Here is a 22,724-nt window from a genome sequence, read left to right on the forward strand (position 1 = left end):
AAGAGCTACATTTGGAGCTCTTCCTGCTCATTAGTTGTAAAAGGAAGCCACTTAGAGATGAAGTTTTATTTTTTTTTTTAATATGGACTTTCGAAAGATACAAGACACTGAGATGGTATATAAATGATTATGAATCATTACTGGGGGATAGAAGGGGATCATTCCACAGGAAAAGTTGCCTGAGGACATGCCAGGGGGCAGATTTCCTTCTGCTGGGGTAGGGGGAGGGAGGGTAAGCTAGATTTTCCATTGGAAATTAAATAATTACAGCTGAACTGTAAGAGTAAGTAATTAAGGCTGCTTCTTTGGTTAAGCATGCCAAAATCCAGAAATTCTTATAAAAATAGGAAAATGAGCCAATAAAAGTGATAGGAGTTATGAGCCAGAAAGAATAGACGTTGCAGCATGTGAACTGAAAAGCACTACTATTCTGACGAGGCATTCCAGACACTTGAAATTTCTCAGGTTCTGGAGAAAGAAAGCCACATTTAAGTGGAGAACAAATTCCCATTAGAATGAAGATAAATTAAAGGTCTAATAAGGAAGCTAATTAAGGAAAGGAAAGCCCTGCTCTTGTTCAAGAGGCCAGAGAATGGGTGGACTTTGTTTTTCTTTGTATGAAGAAAGTTCTCAAGGATAGAAGGAAAGCCATAGCCTCCAAAGGGCAAAATAGGCATTCCTGCATGGAGCAGGGATTATTGGAGAGCAGCCCCAGAAACAAGGGTCAAGAAGGTGAAGCAACAAAAGGCGCAGGTCAATAAGAAGAGAAAATGGAAAATAAAACTGTCTGGGAAATGTAAATGTGAAAAGGGGGCCTCTGAAAATTCTTCCTAGGGAGCACACACACATAAAAAAATTGGAACATCAAAAAAAAAAAAAAAAAAGGGGGGGGGGAATCCAGAAAAGGAGCATAATATGTTAGAGAATAGGATGTAATCATTGAAGACCAGGTTAAAATAGATCACATGCTTTTTGCTGCCATTTTCCTTCCTACTATTTCCATGTGAGTCCTATCAAGACAGTGTGGCCCCACTGTCATGGCATTATTGTGACCCAGAAAAAGGATGTGGTGAATTAAAGACAACAATAACAACAAAAACAGTTTATGTACAACTACCAAAGGAAAACCAGTGCAAAGAATTCAATATTGTTGTTGTCTTAAGACTATAGGTAAAGAAAACAAAGGGGAAGAAGTTTTCAATTGTGCCAATTCCTGTAGTCGTCTAATGAAGATGAAAGATCTTCAAAAATAGAAAAGAATGCTTTTGTTAAACATGGAGAACTGAATACATATGTTTATCTCTGCTTCATCCCAAAATACCACTAAGATGACAGTAAGTTGATAAAAAGTGAATAAATTCATAAGGAAAAGAAAACAAGAGAGTGTTGACACTAGGTGAAAAAGATGTCAACTAAATTTGAAAAATGGAAAGCAGGGTACAGGTGAGAGGTAATTAGCAGACTATAGAAACATTGAAACCTAATGCCTATGGGACAGCGGGGGAGTGGAGTGGAATCCTGAAAGGAGAAAACCTAATTATTTGCCATGACATTGGAAAAGCTCAGGGATTGGAGATACCAGATACCTCTGAAAGAGGGAGAGTAGAGTGGGTCTGAAAACAGAACTGTTCAAATGATTATAAAAGGAGCAGATAGATGCTCACATGCCCCCCCTAAATCCCAAGCTGCCCTGACCCACGTGCCAGAAGGATACCAAAGGTTTACACTCTAGAAAACCTGAACGTGAGAGGCTTTGGACCAGAGAATACACAGCAGCAGAGTATGGGATAAGGCTAGAGTGAAAGTATATATTAAAGGATATGACCTCCCAGCCTACTTCACCCACTCACTTCCCAGAACACAGACAACGAGTCTAATATATCACTAGCCAGGAAATTGGAAGAGTCCTCTGTGGAGAAATGAGCTTGCTCAAAAGAAAAGACCTATGGATACTGACAGTTGGGGTCTCCCAATGAAATGGCTATATCCTTGTCCAGTCTACCCACTGAGAAGTATGCTAGTCAATAAGCTCTTACCTAGGCACACAGAACTTCCACTAACTTTTTGGAGACTCATTTTTAAACTCAAAAAAAGGATCACCAAACATTTGAGGAACACCTCTAATATGACAGACAGAAACCAGGAGCAAACAAGTAAGAAAAAAAAAATTTGTGAGAAACAGATACAAAACAATGCGGGAAGCAAAAGTGAACATCAAAAAAGAGCGTAATTAATATCCCTAGAGAGGAAAGAGAAGATATCGCATCCATGAAACATGAATAGGGAGCTATGAAAAAAGAACAAGTATTAAAATATAAGAACTGAAGTAGAAAATTTTAATATTTGGGTTAGATGATAAAGATGAAGAAATCTCCCAGAAAGTAGAAGAAAAAGCAAAAAGATGGAGAGAAGAAAATTAGAGGATCAAGCCAGGATATCTAATACCCTACTAATAGGCATTCAAGAAAGAGAGAATGGAGAAAATGGAAGGGATGAAACTATCCAGGGACTAGTTCAAGAATATTTCCAAGTACTGAAGGTACATGCAAGTCTGTATTGAAAGGGCCCACCCAGCATAATGGATGGCAAAGCAAACACAACAAAGCACCTCATCATGAAATATCAATACCTTAAAGATAAACATAAGTATTGAAGAGCTTCCAAAGAATAAAAAAGGGTCACTTAAAAAGGGTCAGGAATCAAAATTGTTTTAGAATTCTTAACAGCAACAGTAGAAACTAGAAGACACTGGCTTCCAAATCCTGAAGGAAAATTATTTCCCACCTAGAATTCTATATCGTGCCAAATGATCAATCAAGTGCAAGTGTCAAATAAGGATATCGTCAGACATTAGAGTTCTCAAAAATGATACTTCCCTTGAAGTCTTACTCAGGAAACTGTTAGGGGATATATGATACCACAGTGAGGGAGTAAACTAAGAAAGGAGAAGAGACAGGAATCAGGAAATGAGAGTTCCAGCACAGGAGAGAGGTGGACAGAATCCCCAAGATGACGGTAGGAAGAAATCCAAAGATAACAGCAGTGCAACAGATTTAGAGAACAACCAGGCTAGGTTCAGCAGAAGAACGGAGAGTTTTTAAAAGTATATCTCCAAGAACAAAGAGAAGCTAAGAGATTACAAGGAGAGCTTGAACATATTGAGAGGATATTCATACTTCTGTAAGTAGGTTTGGTGAAAAATTAGTAATCAACACCTAAAATCTAAGCAGATAAATAATGAAACAATGATTAACTCTGGAAGGAAGCTGAGCAAGAAAGGAAATGTAATTATAGTACACTACATGGCTCAGTTGTGCATAATATTTACATACTATAATCATATAAAGCAGAATATGATTTAATTAAAGACTGGAATAGAAATATAATGGGGGAGGAGAAACATCTCTTGAAGGGGGAGGAGACATATCTGTTGGGAGTTGGAATAGGAAGCTAAATCATCGTCTTCCATTCTGTGAAGTCAGTAGGCAATGACTTCAAAATTAAAATGGATAGCTATGTCGTGATTTACGAATATGGTAAAAAATATCAGAAGAGACAGCTTAAAAACCTGAATATGGTTGTTTCTGGGAGACAGGACTTGGAAGTATGGAGAAGTGCTTTTTTATTGTAATTTGATAGTATTGTTTTAATTTTTAACTATGTATAATATATTACTTTAATTTAAAAAAATAATTTAACATAATAGGAAAGAGTAAATTGTAAAAAGGACCTGATAGAGATGGTAGCAAAGCGAAGGATAGAGGACAAGTTTATAGAAGAACCTTGAGGTCTTTTTTAAGCTTATGAGAAATACAAGAATTCAAACAAAGGAGATTCTAGCTTAAATTTTAATAACAGATGCCTGACACACTTCTATTTATTCTATTTATTTATTCTATTTATTCTTTTATTCTGAACAAAAGGAGAGCTCCTCCATGAGCCCACAAAATCCCAGAGACAAGCTTAGGTATCATCTATGCACCCACCACATTTGTTGACGCATTCGTTTTACATGTAAAGTGTTTTTTGGGTGGTTTTTTTTTTACTAGATGCTAAGAAGAAAAATAACACAGGGTAAAGGGATACTTTCTGAAGGACAGGTGCTGCATCAGATGAGTTGGCCAGAGGACTCTCTGAGGAGGTAATGTTCAAGCAGAACTGGAGTGAGGAAAAGCACATTCCAAGCAGAAGGAGTAGGAAGAGCAGAGAGCACCCTGGGAACCTTGGAGAAAGCACAAGGAAGTGAGCAAACATTACTGGAGCTCAGTGAGCAAGGATGACAGCGGTAGGAAGCCAGGTTGGAGGGGCAATTCATGAGGAGTTTCTATAGGCTGCAGTACGGCCTTTGGATTGTTTTCTAAGGGTGACAGAAAGGCAACTGGGAATTTTGAACAAGGAAGTGACATGATCTAACTTATTTTAAGAAAATAACTCTGCTGTGTGGAAAATGGGTTGAAGGGGGCCAAAAATGAAGGCAGAGAGACCTGTTACAACACTCTCGAAAAAGCCTAGAAAAACACTGATAGGCATAGTGGTGAAGAAGGTTAGAAGTGGCCAGATTCAGGATATATTTTCAAAGTAGAAACAACAGAAATTGCTGGTGGATTGAACGATGTGAAAACATTAAGAGGTCAAGGATAACTCCAAAGTTTGGAATCTCAGCAACTGGGTGAGTGACAGTGCCATTTACTGAGAAGGAAACACTGGTAAAGGAATACATGTGGAGAGGGATATCAAGAATTTGACTTGGGACATGTTAATGTTAATATGTCTATTAGATATCAAAAATTAGGTGTTGACTGAGCCGTCTGTTCAAGGGCAAGGCTGAGTAGAGATACTGACTTTGGAGACATCTGCATGTAGCTGATATTTAAGCCTTGGGACTGAATGAGATCATCCAGGTAATGAGGTAGTAGAGAAGGGAGTTGAGAACAGGCATCCAACTTTTAGAAGGTGGGAGGAGGAGGAGAATCCAGCAATGGTGACAGACAAGGAACATCCATCTACTGAGGTCGGAGGAAAAGTGGAAGAGAATACTAGCAAGGACTCTAAGGAAAGAAAGTATTTAAAAAGGGAGCATGGAACTTATACAGGGCCACAAGCCCCTGTACAAAAACTGTGGCTTCACATAGGTTTTGGAATTCAGATCATATTGAATTTTAGACAGTTAGTGAAGTGTATATCCCCCTGGACATCTAGGGCAGCCCCTCCTGTGCAGTGACATTAGTATTTCTGGGTGAAGCACAGGAAGGGCCCCACTGAGTGAAATAAATAGACTATCAACCCAATCAGATTTTAGTACCAATGTTATGAGTTACACTGACTTTTCTTTTCAGAGCTTTTTGGATATCAAAATTGTGGCTCATGGATCATAGATGAGTATTTGCTTTCTTTACAACAGCTGTTTTCGTTGGTTCACCTGACCATCTCTTGGCATCTTGGATCTGTTCTTGTTTAAAAATTAAGGAAGGAGAGCACCTATGTTTCTCTATAGCATTACAGACACAGAGAGATGATAGGAAAAAGTGAAGGAAAAATTCTCCCCAACTTATGTACAGTGGGTACCACTGTGGGGTAGGAAGAAATGAGCAGGGGTTTTACTTCTTATACACTTTTTTAAATTTGGGGGATTGTGGATGACTTTAAAACTGTTTGATGTTTTTGAATACTTTCCCAATGTAAAAATCAATTAAAAAAAAAAAAGAAGGAAAACCATTTATTAGGGAAAGCTTACTAATAAATCTGGCAAGGATAGATTTATGTAAACTCTAAGATTAAATTTTAGGAATACGTACATGGCAATTACAAACACAAATAGCTTTTTTGCACGACGGATTTGCTTAGTTTTAGGATATGTTTAGGATATTTGTATGTTTAATTGATGCATTTAGGATATGCATTTACAGTATTTGTATGTTTGCTTGCTATAGAGACAATGGCATACATTTCTCTGTTAATTCCATTTATGAGAAACCAATGTAGCACTTAGTAAATTATGAACAAGTGGTTCTCAACTTTGGGATTAAATAAATTTAGAACATCTGAGTCTCTTCCAAAGAGTAAAGGGGCAAATGGAGGTCCGGTTAGCAGGGAGGATGGTTGAGCTGACAACCTGAGAACCTTAGCCTTAGGGCATGAAGCAGACAGGGGGGGGGGGGGGAAGGGGGCGCTCAGACTGAGTCTCCAGCCATGCTGACGGAGACCCAGGCAAGACTGTCTTTCATATGTTGGAGACAGTCAATCCTGATGCAGAGTATAGATGCCAGAAAATTGATAGGCAGAGAAAAAATAGGGAGAAATTGTTTTCGTAGTATTTAATTAAATACTAATGGTCGTGTGGGGTATCAGGCAGGGTCTCAGCTCCCGCTCCCCACATAAGAACGCAGGACATGGTGAGGCCAAAAAGGAACACCCACGGAGCCATAGGTAGGGGAGTCATACTACTATATTCTCGCCGGTGGCTGGGTTGGAGACACAGGAAGCAGGAGCCACACTGTTCGCAGCCCTCACTGCTCCGCTTGCAGGCACAGCCACCATCTTCTTGCTAGCCCCCATTTTTCTGCTAGCGAAGCCATGGCAGTTATATTAGTGGCCAATGGCTCACTGGTTACAGCTGACGGCCAACTAGCCACAGCTGATGGCCACTTACTACCCGAGCCAGCACCTTTCTATGTGAGGCTGAGAGCCTGGAAACTGCTCTCTGGGGCTCTGTCCCCACACTAATTAAACCTTAATTCTAGTTAGCTTATTGACTTAAAGTAAATCCTGATCCTTTCGTCTTCATGGGCTCTTCCTCCCCATTCTGAAAAGGCAGATCAGTCCAAGGGTTATTGCCCTCTGTTTCTATTTCTGTTTGGACATTGTCTCCAGTACTTGTCTCATCATATCCATCATGTTTGCAAACAGAGCAGTACAATTTTAAGAACAGCTTGCGTGATATCCATCTTCTTCCCTGGAAATCTACTCAGATTCTCATTCCTGCCTCACCAAAGGGCCATTTCCACTGTTTTTCTGCACTACTTTGGGCTGATCAGATTCGTTGAAGAGAAGCCTTAAATGGAAGTTTGGGCACATCCTTTGCTAACTCCCACTCATCGTTCTGGTTGCCACACCTTTTCCACAGTTTCCTTTCACCTCAGCGCCCCACACCCAGCTGGCTGGCCATCTACTCACCCTGGGATATATCTAGTTTGGGTTGGTGGAAACTGTAAGCTGATCATTCCACGACTGGTGCAGACCCCACTGCGTGTAAAACAGGAACAAAGCCACCCATCTGTGCTTATTCTTCACTGAGGACTTGCTTTCCTGGCATATTCCCCCCAAATGATGCCAAATATAGCTGATTTCCATCACAAATAGGATTCTCACCTTCAGAATGATCAAGTTACTCAGCAAAGGCTTTTCTTGCTCCTTCCACTGTTGAAAGTAATCCAGCTGTCTCTAAGGATAAAAATGAAAACATAAAAATAAACAACTCTTACATTGCAAAGAGTGGAGGAAATTAGCCATTTTTAATATTAAAAATTTCAAACAGATGGTGAGATAATTTGTATTTTTATATTGACATTTACTTACCCATTGGAAGTAAATTAAGCCATGTTTTAAGCCCAAAGTGGCCTTCCATCTGAAAATACTGTAGACATATCTATAGGTAATGCTCTTCAGCCATCAGCACAGCTTAAGGATCCAGAAACATTGGTTCTCCCTCCCCCAGACCAACCTAACCAAGGGCCACTCAGGATAAGAACCTTCTATATGAAAGCTTTGGCCTCCTACGATCCCTTCCTCCCATCTTGCCCCACTCAGGGCCGTTTTCCACACAGCTGGCAAAGACACCTTCCTTTAAGGCACATTTGACTGTGCAACCCCCTGGTTGAAGTCAACCTTTCAGTGACTACATATGGCACTCGAAATTAAGTTACAACTCTAGTGTTAGCATGTTACCAAAGTTGTCCTTGACCTGACCTTGCTCACTCCTCCCCCTGCCTCAGTCCTGGTCTCTTCTCCCCTTGTGCACTCTGCACTTGAGTCATTCTAAGTCATATGTCACCCCAAGATGTGCCTCTCCCTCTCTCACTGCCAGGTGTTTGCACTCACTGCCCACTAGGCCTGGAAAACCCACCGCCCTTTCTTCACCTGGCTCATGCCTCCCTTTTCATCTTGACTTAGTTTAGTTGCAATGCAGTGATTCTATTTTACCATGCTAAAATATAGCCAGAGATAATTTTGCCTGAAACACTTAGAATGCTCTGGCTTCACTGATTATTCTCATGTTTGCCCATGATTTTCAATCTTACTGAACATATTCCATTTTACGCATTTTCCCATATTGTTTAATGAAAACATATATTAAAATTCTGCAACAACACAAACTTCCAAAAAGACAACTCAAAAAGACGAACATTTTGCCTAAATTGCTGAAAGTAATCTAACCACGAGTGAGTGATTCTTTTCCACATACAGTGGAATTTTCCACTAATGTGTCTTACTGACTCTGGCCATATCCACGTGTACTCTTGTCCTGCCCTGTCACACACACTCCACCCCTGAAATAGCAATGCCCTAACTTAATGTGTTCTATTTCCTTTTTTTTTCTCCATCATTGAATAAATGATAATATATGAACGGCTTGTTATACAAAACAATTATAATCTCAATTTTAAAGGAGATAATGGTGTCAGAGGATATGCAGATATTATAGGATTCACCTGAGATTTCATAGTGTTTGTGGAACAGACAAAAATAGAAGTCCTAACTTTGGATCCTGCTTTCTTCAGTTCAGAGATCCTCCTGGTTTGGGTAAAAATAGAAGAAGGAGAATTCATCCTTTTTCTGGATGAAATAACATTGAGGAAGGATGAGTTCCAGAGCAGTGGGCCCCAGCCTGAGATGGTCGGCAGCCTTTCCAAGTTCCGTCTGGAGTTGGTGGGCTCTTTGCTTCCATTGTACTTGTTAATGAGGACATCTTTGGGTTCGTTCTACCTTTTCATTTCCTCTTTTAGGGGAGTGTTTCTTGCCTGAAATAGCTTTTAAGTGACTTGCTTTATGGATATTTTTTGTAGAGCACTACTCATTTCCTTTGAGATTCGGATTTAATTTTAGTAAATGGATTGGATTTTATTTTTCTTTTAATGAGAGCTCTTGTCATCACATCACCCATTATTTTATCCCTCCATATTGGTGCATGTATTATTCATGTCACCAATTTGTTGACCTCCTTGTTAACTGCTATCCATTTTTTTTCTTTTGTATATTCAAACAAAATTAACCATTTCTCATAGCTTTCTTAATCAAGGGAATTTTTATAGTAAGTTATTGAAAGCCTATTAAATCTCATCACTTTAACATATTTTGGCAGCTTACTCTACTAGTAGATAGGATTTAGATTAAGTTTAGAAAACTTGGGCAAAAAACAAATGAAGTATCTTACTGTTTTTTATTGCTTCGGTGTCCTGGAACAAAATGGTCCCTGCATGCTTGATCTAATTAATTAGACAGTCATTTCGGCATAGGCAGCCTGGAACAGGTCTCTAGAAGCAGGCAGGGCCCCACGGCTTTAGAGCTGGGTTACTCTCAGTTAGTTACACAATCAGCCTGAGATTCAGTGTCTTTCTTTGTCAAATATAGTTGTTGGGTGCAGGAAATAAGATGGCACCTAATGTAACACCTTATTAATCTTCTTCTCTAGCCCTCCTGCCCTTGCCTTTTCAACAATATTTCAGGTAGAGTTAATGAGAACCAGATGATAAAACCAGGAATCCTTGGTCTCCTATTTTTAGAAAGAGAGAGAGAGAGAGAGAGAGAGAGAGAGAGAGAGAGAGAGAGAGAGAGAAGGAAGAAGAAGAAGAAGAAGAAGAAGAAGAAGAAGAAGAAGAAGAAGAAGAAGAAGAAGAAGAAGAAGAAGAAGAAGAAGGGAAGGAAGGAAGGAAGGAAGGAAGGAAGGAAGGAAGGAAGGAAGGAAGGAAGGAAGGAAGGAAGGAAATAACTAGAAGCAAGTAATTAACCTTCATGATTTTTAAAAAAGATGTGGCTATATGGATCATGTCTGTATGTTTATAATACATGTAAATGATGTTTGTGTGACCCAGACACACCTCTGATTTCATAGAAAATTACTGTGCAACTGTTAATCTGGAATTGCTCCACATTCTTCAATATTAATTACCAAATTTGGAGTTGAATGAAGTTCTGACCATAATCACAAGAAACTCAAATACAGGAAGATGCTATTTTCCCTGATGCTTTGTTATTTCGTTCCACTGACAGCAGATTAGTCACTAAACCCTTAGGAGAATGCTTTCCACTGAGAGTCAGACTTGGGAATGTCTTGGCTGTTTTTACAAACAAGCTAACCTGATGGAAGTTTGTTTTCAGTTGAAGGATTCTATACCACAGTCATTTTTAATTGTGTTTACTTATTTGGATACCACTTTGAATTGTTACGTTTCAGACTTTTGTTTTTTTTGACAACCTGCAGACGTGAATGGCAAGACATTAGGCAGATCCAAGACCTAGTTCTGACCATAGGCCTTAAAGTAATTTTGATGAATTCCATAGATGAAAGATGGGTAACTCTTCAGCTAGAAATGCAGAGGCTCAGAATTTGAAGGGTCCTTAATAATCTCTAGTCCAGTCATACATTTGAAGCTTACGTTTTCTCCAATACATCCCAGTCAAGTGAGATTCCACTTTTCAGGGTATCCCCAGAGAGCTCTGGCTATTGCAAAGTTCTTCCTTGACTTAAACCCCATAGCTTCCACCCTTGGCTCCAAATTCTATTAGGGACAAGAAAAGCAACTCTGCTCAAACTGATGAGGCTGCAAACTTCTTGAGGGCGGGACCTGTATCCACTACAACTTCTAGTAACTGGATCAGTGATTGCTGAATGGAGTTAAAAGCAGGAGCTACTGTTCGTTATTTTGATATATATCTTACAGAACATAAAATAATCAGTATATTTGAGTTCCATGGAGAAGGCATCACACAGAGTAACTGATTTTATTGTTTAAATGCTATAGCTGATACATTTTATTTTTTCAATCTTAAAATTCAAGCAGTTTTATCTGTTTGTCTTATGTATTGCAGTTTACCTGTATCATAAAATAACATATTTAACACATTTAATGACACTACAGACAGTGACTATTAGACATCACATGTGCATGACCCAGTGTCTGAAACACAAGCACAGAGAAGTTGCAACTCCACTGAAGGAGGCGTTAGAAGTTCCGGGTTTTAGCCCCAGCCCCACCGCCATCTGAGTGACCCTGGCTCTTGGTTCCTCTTCTGCAAACTGCAAGAATTGAATCAAATGTTCTCTTCAAGTTCCTTCCAGCTTCACAAATTATTTGCATGTTTGACTTGCGTGTCCCACATGGTAGAGTATCCCAAAGACCAAGAACACAGGCCTTTGATTTCCAGTCCAGTTCTCAGTATATATTGCCAAGAACTACCCATATGTACACTGTTTAAAGTTAGGGATGCTTCCCCCTCCCTCCTTTTTCTCATTTCAGAACACTTTTCTTCAGGAAACAGTGCGTAGAGAGTGTGAAGAACGCTTTGAACTGACGGAGGCTTTGAGTCAAGCCAGAGAACAGCTCCTGGCGCTCAAGAAGCTCAGTGGAAGTTTCCCATTGTCACCGTGTTCCCTCAACCAGGGCAGCTTAACCGCCTCTGCTGCTGTGGTCGCTAATCAGAGAGAGAGAAGCCCTGCAGGACTGAACTCTGAAAAGGGAATCAAAATCCCCAGCCTGCACGGAGTGTCCAAACCCACTGCTTCCGCCGCCTCGGCTCAGCCCAGGAGGGTCAGCAGCTCGGGTTTGCCCAGTCTCCCCCAGCCTCATCCTCCCAAGGGCCGGGCGCCTTCAGTAAGTGAGACCAGACAAAGACTGGCTGCCCTTCTGGGGAGGAGACTGAGTCAGCAGTGATTGATGCCGAATCTTTCCCAGAGTGCCGGCACTCACTGCCCCTGGGGATGACAAAGATCAAGTTTGCATCACAGATTCAGAAGCATGTCCATAGGTATTTGTAACAAGAGAATTGGAAACACTCAGAAATTGTGAAGCCGCATTTTCCAAGAGGCCTTTGAAATTGCAACAGATAATGAAGTTGTTGGTATTCCAGGAGGCTAATTTCTATATTTACGTATTGTATGTATATTTAGATGTGCTCTATGAACTTGCTCTTTTAGAGATCATAGGTAAAATCGTTCACCCATAGATAGCGTCCTTTCTATATATATGTTTTGCACTATTACAAGCAGAGATATCCCCACAGAAAATAGACTTTATTGGTTTTGTTGGTGTGTTTTCATTTGTTTGTTAAGCTGAATAGGTTAAATGGATGTAATTAGTATTCCAAATAGAAAACGAAAGTCCTCTAATCCTTAATTAGGTAATTTCCAAAATGCTTAGTTCAAATATTCAGTGTTCATCATCATTCTCTTTTCACCCTAGAATGTAATTGGTTAATCTAATTTATTTTTAGGTGAGGTCAGAAGTAATGGTGGGTAACCTGTAGGAAGACAGCCTTTCCTGTGAGGCTGGGGAATCTTCTAGAAAAGGGGACAAGCAACTCTAATTCAAGGAAAAGATGGTTTACTCTTCAAACTATAGAGATTATTTCAGAAAACAGAAAGCCTGGCCATAAAAATATTACCCAGTAGAGATTTTCTACCTTCATTGATTTTTCGTATTCAGAGTTAGGTTTTCATATGAACTTGTATTCTCAAGCCATTGAGAAGAGAACTAATTCAAGACAGCCTAGTAGAGGCACGTAGCACTAATTTGGGGTTCAAATTTTATCACCCTTGAAAATGGGTCATTGGTTAACATGTTTCCTATTTTCAGAGTGAAAAAATTAAAACCAGAAACTGGGACCACTATTTTAAGTTGTCTTAAAGCTTCAGGCTCCTTCTGTTTCTCAAAACACAACTCTTTACCTTATGCCAGTGTTCATCTATCTTTTTCTCTGTCTGATAGAAGTATTTTTCTGGCTTTACATCCTTCATCTGTCTGCATCTAGGACATTTAGGCTTCTTACTCCCAGGTTAGAATGATAGTAAGACATGTGAAATATGGCAGGTAAAACCCTCTGCTATTTGGCTATCATATTGATGAGAGAATCCAAAGGTACTTGGAATCCTTCCCCTGTGCAAAACCAACTAAAGATACAAAGCAAAATCAAGTTTATCTCCAATCTTTCAAAGACTTGGTCTAATTTACCAGTAGATTTTTTTTTTTTAACCTAACAAAAAAAAAAAATTCCACCTCAGTCCACGGGTTTCCTTCACTAGTTGAAGTGAGCACATCTTGTGTTAAGGCTTAGAATGCTTACTTTTGTTTTACAGAGATCGCTGTTCTTTATAATGGCGTTTGACAACAGAACATAACGTCATAGAATGATGTTGCTGGGGTGGATCTGACAGGTCACCCCAACAATCTCTTTACCAATGAAGGATAGATGCCCAAATCTGACCTGTCAGCTGGTTAGTGACAGAGCTAGCACCAGAACCTGTGACCTGACCCCAGCCTTCCTATCTCACTTGTCACTCACCAGAGGTTCCCCAGCCTCAGTCATAACTTTGGTCAGAAACACCTACACTGTATTTGCCAAATATTTTCTTTAAATGAACTCATTTTTTAAACTTAAATTTATATAAATAGGAAACTTGACCCAAGGGAAAATAAGTGTAAAGTAATGAGGTTGATTTGCTAGTTATATATTTTTAACACTTTAAAATAAATGTGTATGTATTAAAATACTGTTAGTTGGTATACCCCCTAAAATCATCTCATATAATGCCTGCAGTAGTCATGCCACACTCTGGAGACAACTGCCCTAGACCTCAATGTTTCTGATCTGGTGTTTGCATGTTTAAACAATAAGTGCTCATGATATAAAGTAGATGGCAAAAGCTACTGAAAGCTTTAGTAAAAGCCTAAGAGAATATTTGGGGCAGCAGTCTTTGTTATCTGATTATACATGCTTTTCCACAGTCTTGCAATTGCAGCTCTCTCTTCAGGAACCATAGGGATACATTTTTCCTAAATTATGACCATATTTAAATTTGTAAAGAAAGTCAGATGTACTCTTTTCTAAAGTGACGTAAAGACTGTCAGTGCAAAACCTGGTTTCTTGGTCTGTTGCTACACTCTTGCCTTTACAATGAATAATTCTGTAAATAATCCCTCTGAGAATAGAATCATGAGCTGCAGTAAGTAAGGCTGTGTTATATTCCACAGTATTTCAGAGCAGTAATTCCATGGATAAACAGAGAGACAGTACTGACATTTATTTCAACCTAGACCGTTTGAATGGTACAGTCTAATCTTCTGAGGTTGGACAATTAAGTTCGAGAACTTGTTGCAACGATGTTGCTAACCTTTTTTTGATATTGAAGGGATTATTCATTATGAATTTGTACCAACTGGACAAACAGTTAACCAAGTTTACTATTTGGAAGTGCTGAAAAGGCTGCATGAAAATGTTAGATGACCTGAACTTTTCGCCAACAATTCATGGATCTTGCATCACGACAATGCACCAGCTCACATGGCATTATCTGTGAGGGAGTTTGTAGCCAGTAAACAAATAACTGTATTGAACACCCTCCCTACTCACCTGATCTGGCCCCCAATGACTTTTCTTTACCCAAAGATAAAGGAAATATTGAAAGGAAGACATTTTGATGACATTCGGGATATCTAGGGTAATACGAGGACAGCTCTGATGGCCATTCCAGAAAAAGAGTTCCCAAATTGCTTTGAAGGGTGGAGTAGGCACTGGCATCTGTGCATAGCTTCCCAGGGGGAGTACTTTGAAGGTGACTATAGTGATATTCAGCAATGAGGTATGTAGCAGTTTTTCTAGGATGAGGTCGTGAACTTAATTGTCAGACCTTGTATATCTTTTGAAGAAAGACACTTAAATAAAAGAGAATAACATTAGGGTATGTAAGTTGAGGTTAAGAACACATTCATATTTTCCTTTATTTTCTCACTGATGTACAAACTCCTGGCATGAAACCGTGTCAACCATGTTAAGAAAGTAGTAAATGTTACGGCAAAATGAGGCTCTTAAAATCACAGAATGTATATTAAGTTTTAATTTCTCTATACACATACCTTTTCCATGACCTTAGTGGAAGGATTCATCAGTGCCCAAAGAATATCACAGAAAATAATCCTTAGAGAATTATAAACATATTTGTTTTTCTTCTTAAAGTCCTACTGGAGGACCAAGATGGGAGAATTCTTCTCTATTAACATAGATTTCTCAAGCAATTTTGTTAAAGTCTTGAATTAAATTACTATATTTATAGTTAGAGCTACTTACAAATTATGTTTTCTGGCAATGGCATTGACTGGAAGATACAATCATAATGAAAATTATATAAGATTAAGATATTTTAATGTTCTATTAGTCTTAAAACTTTTTGTAATATTACAGATAAATTACAGCTAATTTCTTTGATTATGGAACAAGTTTTCTCAAGCTTCAGTTTTAAAGTTCTTATGATTATTACAATATTGCACTGAGAGGACAGCCTGGTAACCTAAAAGGGTTACTGCACTGCAGCGGAAAATTCTTAGTTATCGTGCTGTACCTTACTTTGCTATCACTTCGGTATGTTTCCAAGGTTCACAAATCCTATAATGATCGTGGATTTTTAAAACATTTTTACTTTCACGTTTTTAGAAAACAATGAATGTACACTGTCTCTTGCACAGGATACCTTTAATTGTCCCCAAACCATGATAGGCAATAATGGGATAATTCCTAAGGTGGTGTCTGTGGTATCTTAAGGAAGAAATTCCACTTTTACTTTAGAAATATTAACGCTGTGTAGTAATAAATTGTAAAGCCAATGTAATGGTATTAAATCTGTAGAATCTTAAGCATGAATATATCATGTTTGTATATTCTGAATTCGCATATAAAATTTTCTTAACAACACAGTAGTTGAATCAGAAACACAATTATTCTATGACAATATTTACCATGGTCTTGCAAGTCAAAAGATATTTCTTCTTCGGCATTTATACAGCACAGTCCTTTATCGTCACTGAGTAAAAAAAATGTCCTTCCCCCACCAAAAATATATATATAAAAGGATACTTGGTCACAGAGATTAAGTAATTTGCCCAAAATAAATACTAGGTAAGATTAATGAATATTTTTAAAAACTTCTGCGATTTCTGAGCATCTTTACCTATAGATTAATACTGAAGCTATAGATACATTCACTCGTTTCTTCAGCAGATATGGAAAATGTAAAAAGCACTGTGAGAGCTACAGGTAAATTATAGCTGATTTCTTTGATTATGCAACAAGTTTTCTGAAACATACTACAGAAGCCCAACAATTGTATAGTCGAGGGCAGCAAGTAAGCGTATGAAGAAATTATAATATAAGGCACTAGGTATTAAGTAGAGAAGAGAATCAAAAGGAAGGTGTTATATTAAGTTCAGCTTCTTGCTGGAAGAATCAAGGAACATTTAAGCAAGAATTGGAATTTACAGTAGGTCTTAAAGAATGGAGTAGGGTTTTATAGAAGTATACCAGGTAGCAGAGATGTATAAACAGAATCATGGATATGGCAAGTGTAGAAAATACTTGGTTATGGGAAGTGGTGGGAACCTGAAAAGGGTGGGTTGACCCCATAGTATGAAGGTGTTAAATAAGGGCCCGGTGCAGGATTTTGACTGGAAATGGCATGCACTTTGTTGAGATTTGGAAACATTACTCTGGCCGGGAGGTATTGGAATAATTACAGGGTGGAAAGGCTGGAGGTGGAACACCAGTTGGTAGATTAGTACAGTTGTCCAGAAAAGACTTAATCAAGTTCTGAATAGTGTTGATAGTGGGAATAAACAGGAAGCAGCTGACTCAAATTCTATTCAGTAAAAGGAAAAAATTTGTTCTGTGTTAAATGCACTTTGAAACCATTACCAGCCATTGCACTTAGCAGGGGTGCAATGTATGAGATTGGCTCCAATTAAAGCATTACTCTCTATTTAAGAATAGTAGAGCTTCTCTAGAAAAAAAAAAGACATAAAATAATAAGAACTACATTTTCATTTGGGCAACAGATAAATAACCACACAGACTTAGTATTCGTAAGAATTCGCCTTAAAGTTAAAGGAAAGTAAAAATCTGAATAGTGTTCTAAGAATTATGGGGAAAGAATGTGGACAGTGACTTAAAAAAAAAAAGCTGTCATCTTAGCTCAAAGCATGCAAAACACAACTCGATGGCGACCTTTGGGAATAATATAATGCAAGTTTTATAATGCAATAAAACTTCTTTCTGATTTTTGCTATTTACGAGGAAAAATATAGAAGATGGAAGCCAAAATAAAAATAAGGTTTTTCTTAAAATCCTTCTATAGTTCTGAAGGGACCTGACACACCATCTGGTACATACCTGTAGTTTTATAGGAGATAATAGGTCTCTTAAAGGTTAAATAACTTTCCATTCTTATAGCAGCTTAACAGTCGACTTGATGAGAGAACCTGGGCCTCCAACTCTTGGTCACGCATTTCATTTCTAGACTGGAAGAACAGTATCAGTGCTCTAAAGTTTTGCTATTCAAAGTGCTCCAGCAGGATCCGTGTCTCCTGGGAGCTTGTTATAAATGCAGAATATTCACCTCACACCCAAACCTATTGAATTTGAATGAGACCCTCAGGTGATGTGTATGTGAACATCAGCGGCTCTGGCGGATTTCACATATAAGAGCTATGCATTAGTGTTGAACAGAAACAGCTTTGCTATACTCAGTCTCCTCATGCCCAACTGAGACAGTGGTGCTCTGAGACCCATCCCCACCCCCCACATGTTGACCCATTCAACACCTCAGCTCCCAATGCACTCAAATTTTATTCACCTATTGATTGTGAATCTGCAACTCTCCAGGAAACTAGTGAATTAAATTAAATCAATATTCAATTAATATTCATGAACATTTTAGACCATCACCCAAGTTTCTGAGCCCACAAAGAACTGGGACTTGTTATTTAAAAAAAAAAAAATCCAATAGAAACACTTTCGTTTTGATCACTGGCAACTCATAGAATAATCTTAAATTTTAATCTCTTTACGGTAGCTATTTGGATATCTGATTCCCAAAAGAAAATCTGATAATGTTGTTTGTCTTTTGAGGCTTGTGAAACATAGAATACTTACATAACTTACTAGAATTATGAAGGACAAATTAAAGTACCATTAGTTCCCCCTGAAAGTAGTTCTTAATCACTTAAATATAAAACTGTAACTTGTGGTATTACGCTTAAATCAATTTATCTTTTTAAGGTAGAACTAAGAACAATTGAATGAGAATTTGATTCAGATTCTCAATTTCAAAATCTGTGTTTAACACAAGAAGGCACTAAGCTCACTTGCCTGTAGTCATCGTCAGCTCATCTCACTACACCACAGGTGGCCACAGTCTTCAAACTTTTGTAATTCAGAAAATTATGAAAGGGATTGATTTCATTTGCCATTGCAGAGTTTTTGAATATCTTTTATTAACATACTGCTGCTATTTAGTTGTATGGTTATTTGATATTACTGCTAATTATTCTCATAAATAATAATTCAAACCCAAGAAATAGACGTGTATTTTATAATATTGAAGCACTTTTAAATAGAGGCTTTCATAAGATTTAACACTGGAAATGTATTTGTTTTCTGAAAAACATGAACACCTTGTTTTGCATTGTGCACCATTTTCATATATACCCACCTTTCTCCCAAGAGAGCTTGGTATGGTCTAAAATATTAATCTAAAAAGATACCTTCTGTCTTCTTAAAGAAGACAGTTCTACAGTTGTAATTTTTTGTCTGGAACCTTAAATATCTAGGGAATTAAGGTTACTGCCAAGATTCAAGTGACTACTTGAATACTTTTCATGGATATAAAGCAGAATTTCTTAAAAATCGGGGCAGCCAAGTTTCCATTCTGTTACTAGACTATTAAAATAGTTGAGGTTTAAGCAGGGATCTCATAGGATCTCAAAACTACAATCATTTTATTTTTTGAAAGGATACACAGTACTCAGTATAGACCTGAAGTTAGTGACAAAAGGTGGGGATGGGGAAAAAAAAATCCACTACTTTATTTAATAACAGTTATTAGGTAAAGACTTAATCTACATGTTCCCTCCAGAATTGTGAGTCAATGTTTTTGCCAATGTGCCCTGAAAAAAAATTTTTTAACCATGTACCTCTTGTACATTTTTAGGTTGACATCTAAAATATTTTCTCATAAATTTAAATAGTTGCAAAGGATGTTGTAAAGATAACCAGTATATTGTAAATATGGACATTTAAAACTAAAACTGTTACTTTAGATATTATTAATATTATAAACCTTTTATTGAGCTATTAAGTTACTACAAAAACATATATATAATTTTGTAAAGTTCTTCTGGATGGAATTATTATAATTATTAATATACTACTATTTAAAACATAACTATATTACAAATTTTGATAATTATTAAGCATAAAAGTTAAATTTTATGGACACTGCTTTGCTTGATGAGATGAATCAATATTTAACGTTTCCTTTTACATTTAATGAAAAAGAAGCAGATGTAGTCAAAAATAATTGGTCTGTGCGTATTATCTTATTTACTTTTTATCAATAGGAGGTAGAAAATATTAAACATTTTAATATGCAATAAGATGAGGATTTTACTGTATTTTAACAATCATTTCAAACATTTCAATCTAATAAAAAATGTTTTAACTACTTCATTGAATAAAAAGTGCCAAGAGGAAAGATTTCATAGAACTTGTATCTAGTATATCTTAAAAATTTTAATAGTTTAAGAAAATATTCTAGTTGCGTTTAAAATAGTGACACTACCCTATACTGCTTTGCTATTTAAAGTTTCTGTTCTTTGAGCTAATGATGTGTCCTAGGAATAAATATCAAAAAGAATTGCTTATATTTAAATGTATTACATTTTCTACAGTAGCATTTCTTACTAATGGCTTGTTTCCCCAAAAATAAGACCTAGCTGGGCAATCAGCTCTAATGCGTCTTTTGGAGCAAAATTTAATATAAGACCCAGTATTATATTATATTATATTATATTATATTATATTATATTATATTATATTATATTATATTATATTAACCGAGTCTTATAGTAAAATAAAACCGGGGCTTATATTAATTTTTGCTCCAAAAGACACATTAGAGGTGATCGTCCGGCTAGGTCTTGTTTTCAGGGCAACACGGTGTTATTTTTGCCTTGCCATGTTTTCATGAAACTGTCCCTCAAATGTATGTTTTGACAAAGCCAGGGCATAGAAGAAGAGAATCGTTAGTCTAAAACTGTCTAACTCCCAACACTGCAATCTACTTTGTATGTGAACTCAGAAAAATCCCAACATGGAATAAAATATCATGTTTCTAGCATGACACTTTACTTGAACAGGAATATTTATAAATCAGAGAAATACAGGAAACCTCACAGACTTAAGATCACCAATCCCTTCAAGTACCCCTGGGGTACGTATATTCCATGTTAAAGGCCGCTATTCTAAGTTAGCAAGTCAAGTCAACCAGAATCTTGTTTGCATTCTAACATTAGACCTTTTGGGCGTAATCAGAGTACCTCAGGTCAGAAGGCTGGCCTCCCAGACCTCAGATCCTCAGCCTGCCTCCAGCCAAAAGTACAGAGTCAGGGAGAAGACCTGGAAAGCCACCTCATGCCTCTTCTGGCCTTGAGCCCCAGATCACAGAAGAGGAAAATGTGTGAGTGCAGCATTGGTGGTGGTCTTGTGATTCTCTGTGACCATGTCCCCTTGGAATCCTTAGTGCACTCAACCACAGGGACCCCAGAACAGGCGAAACCCATCCACTATGCAATCTGAGGCAGACCTGTAATCACCAAGAAGACAGTTCTCCTTCAATATCCAGGTCCTGGCAACAGTAGGAGAAGTAGTGAAGAGAAGCGTGAGCCAAAGATCAAGTTTGGGGTCAGGCAGGGCTTAAATTCTTTGTAACTAACAAGGTTCGAACTCTGATTCGATAATTATTATTGTTAATGTCAACAACTTGTTGATATCTGCATGACTCATTAAGTTGAGGAAAAAGAGATTATACTTGTTTTTACATTTGCGCCCTGGACATCGTACATTGGTAGGGAGAGATAGCCTTATATAACGGAAGGAAATATGTTTCCATGTTTTAATGTTATTATTCATGACTCAGATATAGTCTTACAATCAATATTAGAGTTTGTTTTGCTTATGTATTAAAGGCTCTTGAAAATGTTTATCAAACCATCTGTAATTTGGTGCTTTAAACTGGTCATGATGCATTTCAGTAGCATATGTCTGTAGAGTCTGTACACATATGTGTGTAGAGTTTATTTTGCTGTTCTTACTTAGTTACCAATGTCCTAAATATTTCTCATGCTAACTTCATAGGTACACTCTTAATTATTAATGGCCCCCAGATACCCAGAGTTCCTGCCCCCATCCCCACGCCTCTGAGAACCGGGACAGCTGTTGGAAGGGCACAGGGAAGGGTGTGTGCCCAACTGGTTCTGAAGGCATGTGACCAGATTGTGTGATCCTGATTGTATTTTAACCACAGAATCTCTATGAGCTGTTCGTATTTGTATTATTTGTGCCTCTTCTGGCCTTCCTTAGTGCAAAAGTAGCTGAGCCTTTGAAGAAGAGCTGTGTATTCATATGCTATTGAAACTCAGTCATTAAAGGTTTAATACAAACCTTAGTCCAAATGTGATGCTTAGTCCAAGTGTTTCAGTATGTAGCTCTTTTCATCAAGGTTCTGAATTTCCCTGGAAACATCATAAGGATATTGTCTCAGCAGTTTTCCTTGGCCATCTTTGGATTTGATCTTAGCACACCTGAGGGGATAGTGTAGCCTCAATCTCCTAACTTACCTAAGTGTGTAAAAACGGGGCTATTATACTCCCTTCGCCAACTCAGGTTAGGATCCAGGTCTGACTGCTGGTCTGACTGAGGAATTTTCCTTCGTTGCCCAAAGGGCACGAATACAAAAGCCATGGCGTCCTCCTTGCCTGCTGGCAGGGCTGTCTTCACCAGCACCAGGCTTATGTCCTCACTTTGTGTTCCCAGTTTCAAAGCAGGAACTAGATTTCCAAGGGAAAATGGCATGGCTGGCATCTGGCTAACAGGCTTTGGAGCAGCCCCATCCAGCATCCCATTAAAAAGCCCTGTGATGGAAAAGAAAAGTCACAGCTCACAGGCAACACTGTCACACCGAGAACCTGGACCCCCCACTGGTGTGCTACATGGGTGCTGCCCCTCAGGGCACCCGAGCCACTTTGCTGGGAACATTCTCAGATGGCAACTCCTAAAAAAGGCTAAAGAAGAAGGCTGTGTGGGTTGTGGTGTGTGTGGGGGGGCGTGGGGGGGCGTGGGGAGAGGTGGGCAGTGGCGCGTTAGACCCTGGGAAGCAGAATTCTCTCCCATACAACAGTGGCTCAGCCTGTCAGCTCCCAAGCAGCACTGGTAGAGAAGTGTGCCCCGTCAGAAGAGCACACTCTCACCGCATTACTAGTAGTAGTAGCGGGACTACTAGTAGTAGCAATGATGATAATAGGTGATATTTAGTTTTTATGATGGTCAATGTACAGCACTCAGGGCTTTCCAAGTATTTCATTTAATCCAAGAACCTATGAGGTTAGTGTGGCTATTAGCTTTTTTTTCCA

General features: G+C 38.3%; 1 protein-coding gene across 1 annotated transcript in view; it reads left to right on the plus strand.

Moving 5' to 3' along the window:
- The window catches only part of LEKR1 (leucine, glutamate and lysine rich 1), a 158,411-nt gene extending 136,013 nt beyond the window's left edge, over nt 1–22,398 (plus strand). The window contains exon 13 of the mRNA XM_088794630.1: nt 11,514–22,398. Within this exon, the coding sequence (XP_088650756.1) occupies nt 11,514–11,927 (414 nt within the window). The 3' untranslated portion in view covers nt 11,928–22,398. The remainder of the gene's footprint in view (nt 1–11,513) is intronic.
- Nucleotides 22,399–22,724: the final 326 nt, after the last annotated feature.

Source organism: Rhinolophus sinicus, chromosome 17 (genome assembly GCF_057876585.1).
Source record: "Rhinolophus sinicus isolate RSI-liver-muscle chromosome 17, RSI-T2T, whole genome shotgun sequence".
Lineage (NCBI taxonomy): Eukaryota > Metazoa > Chordata > Mammalia > Chiroptera > Rhinolophidae > Rhinolophus > Rhinolophus sinicus.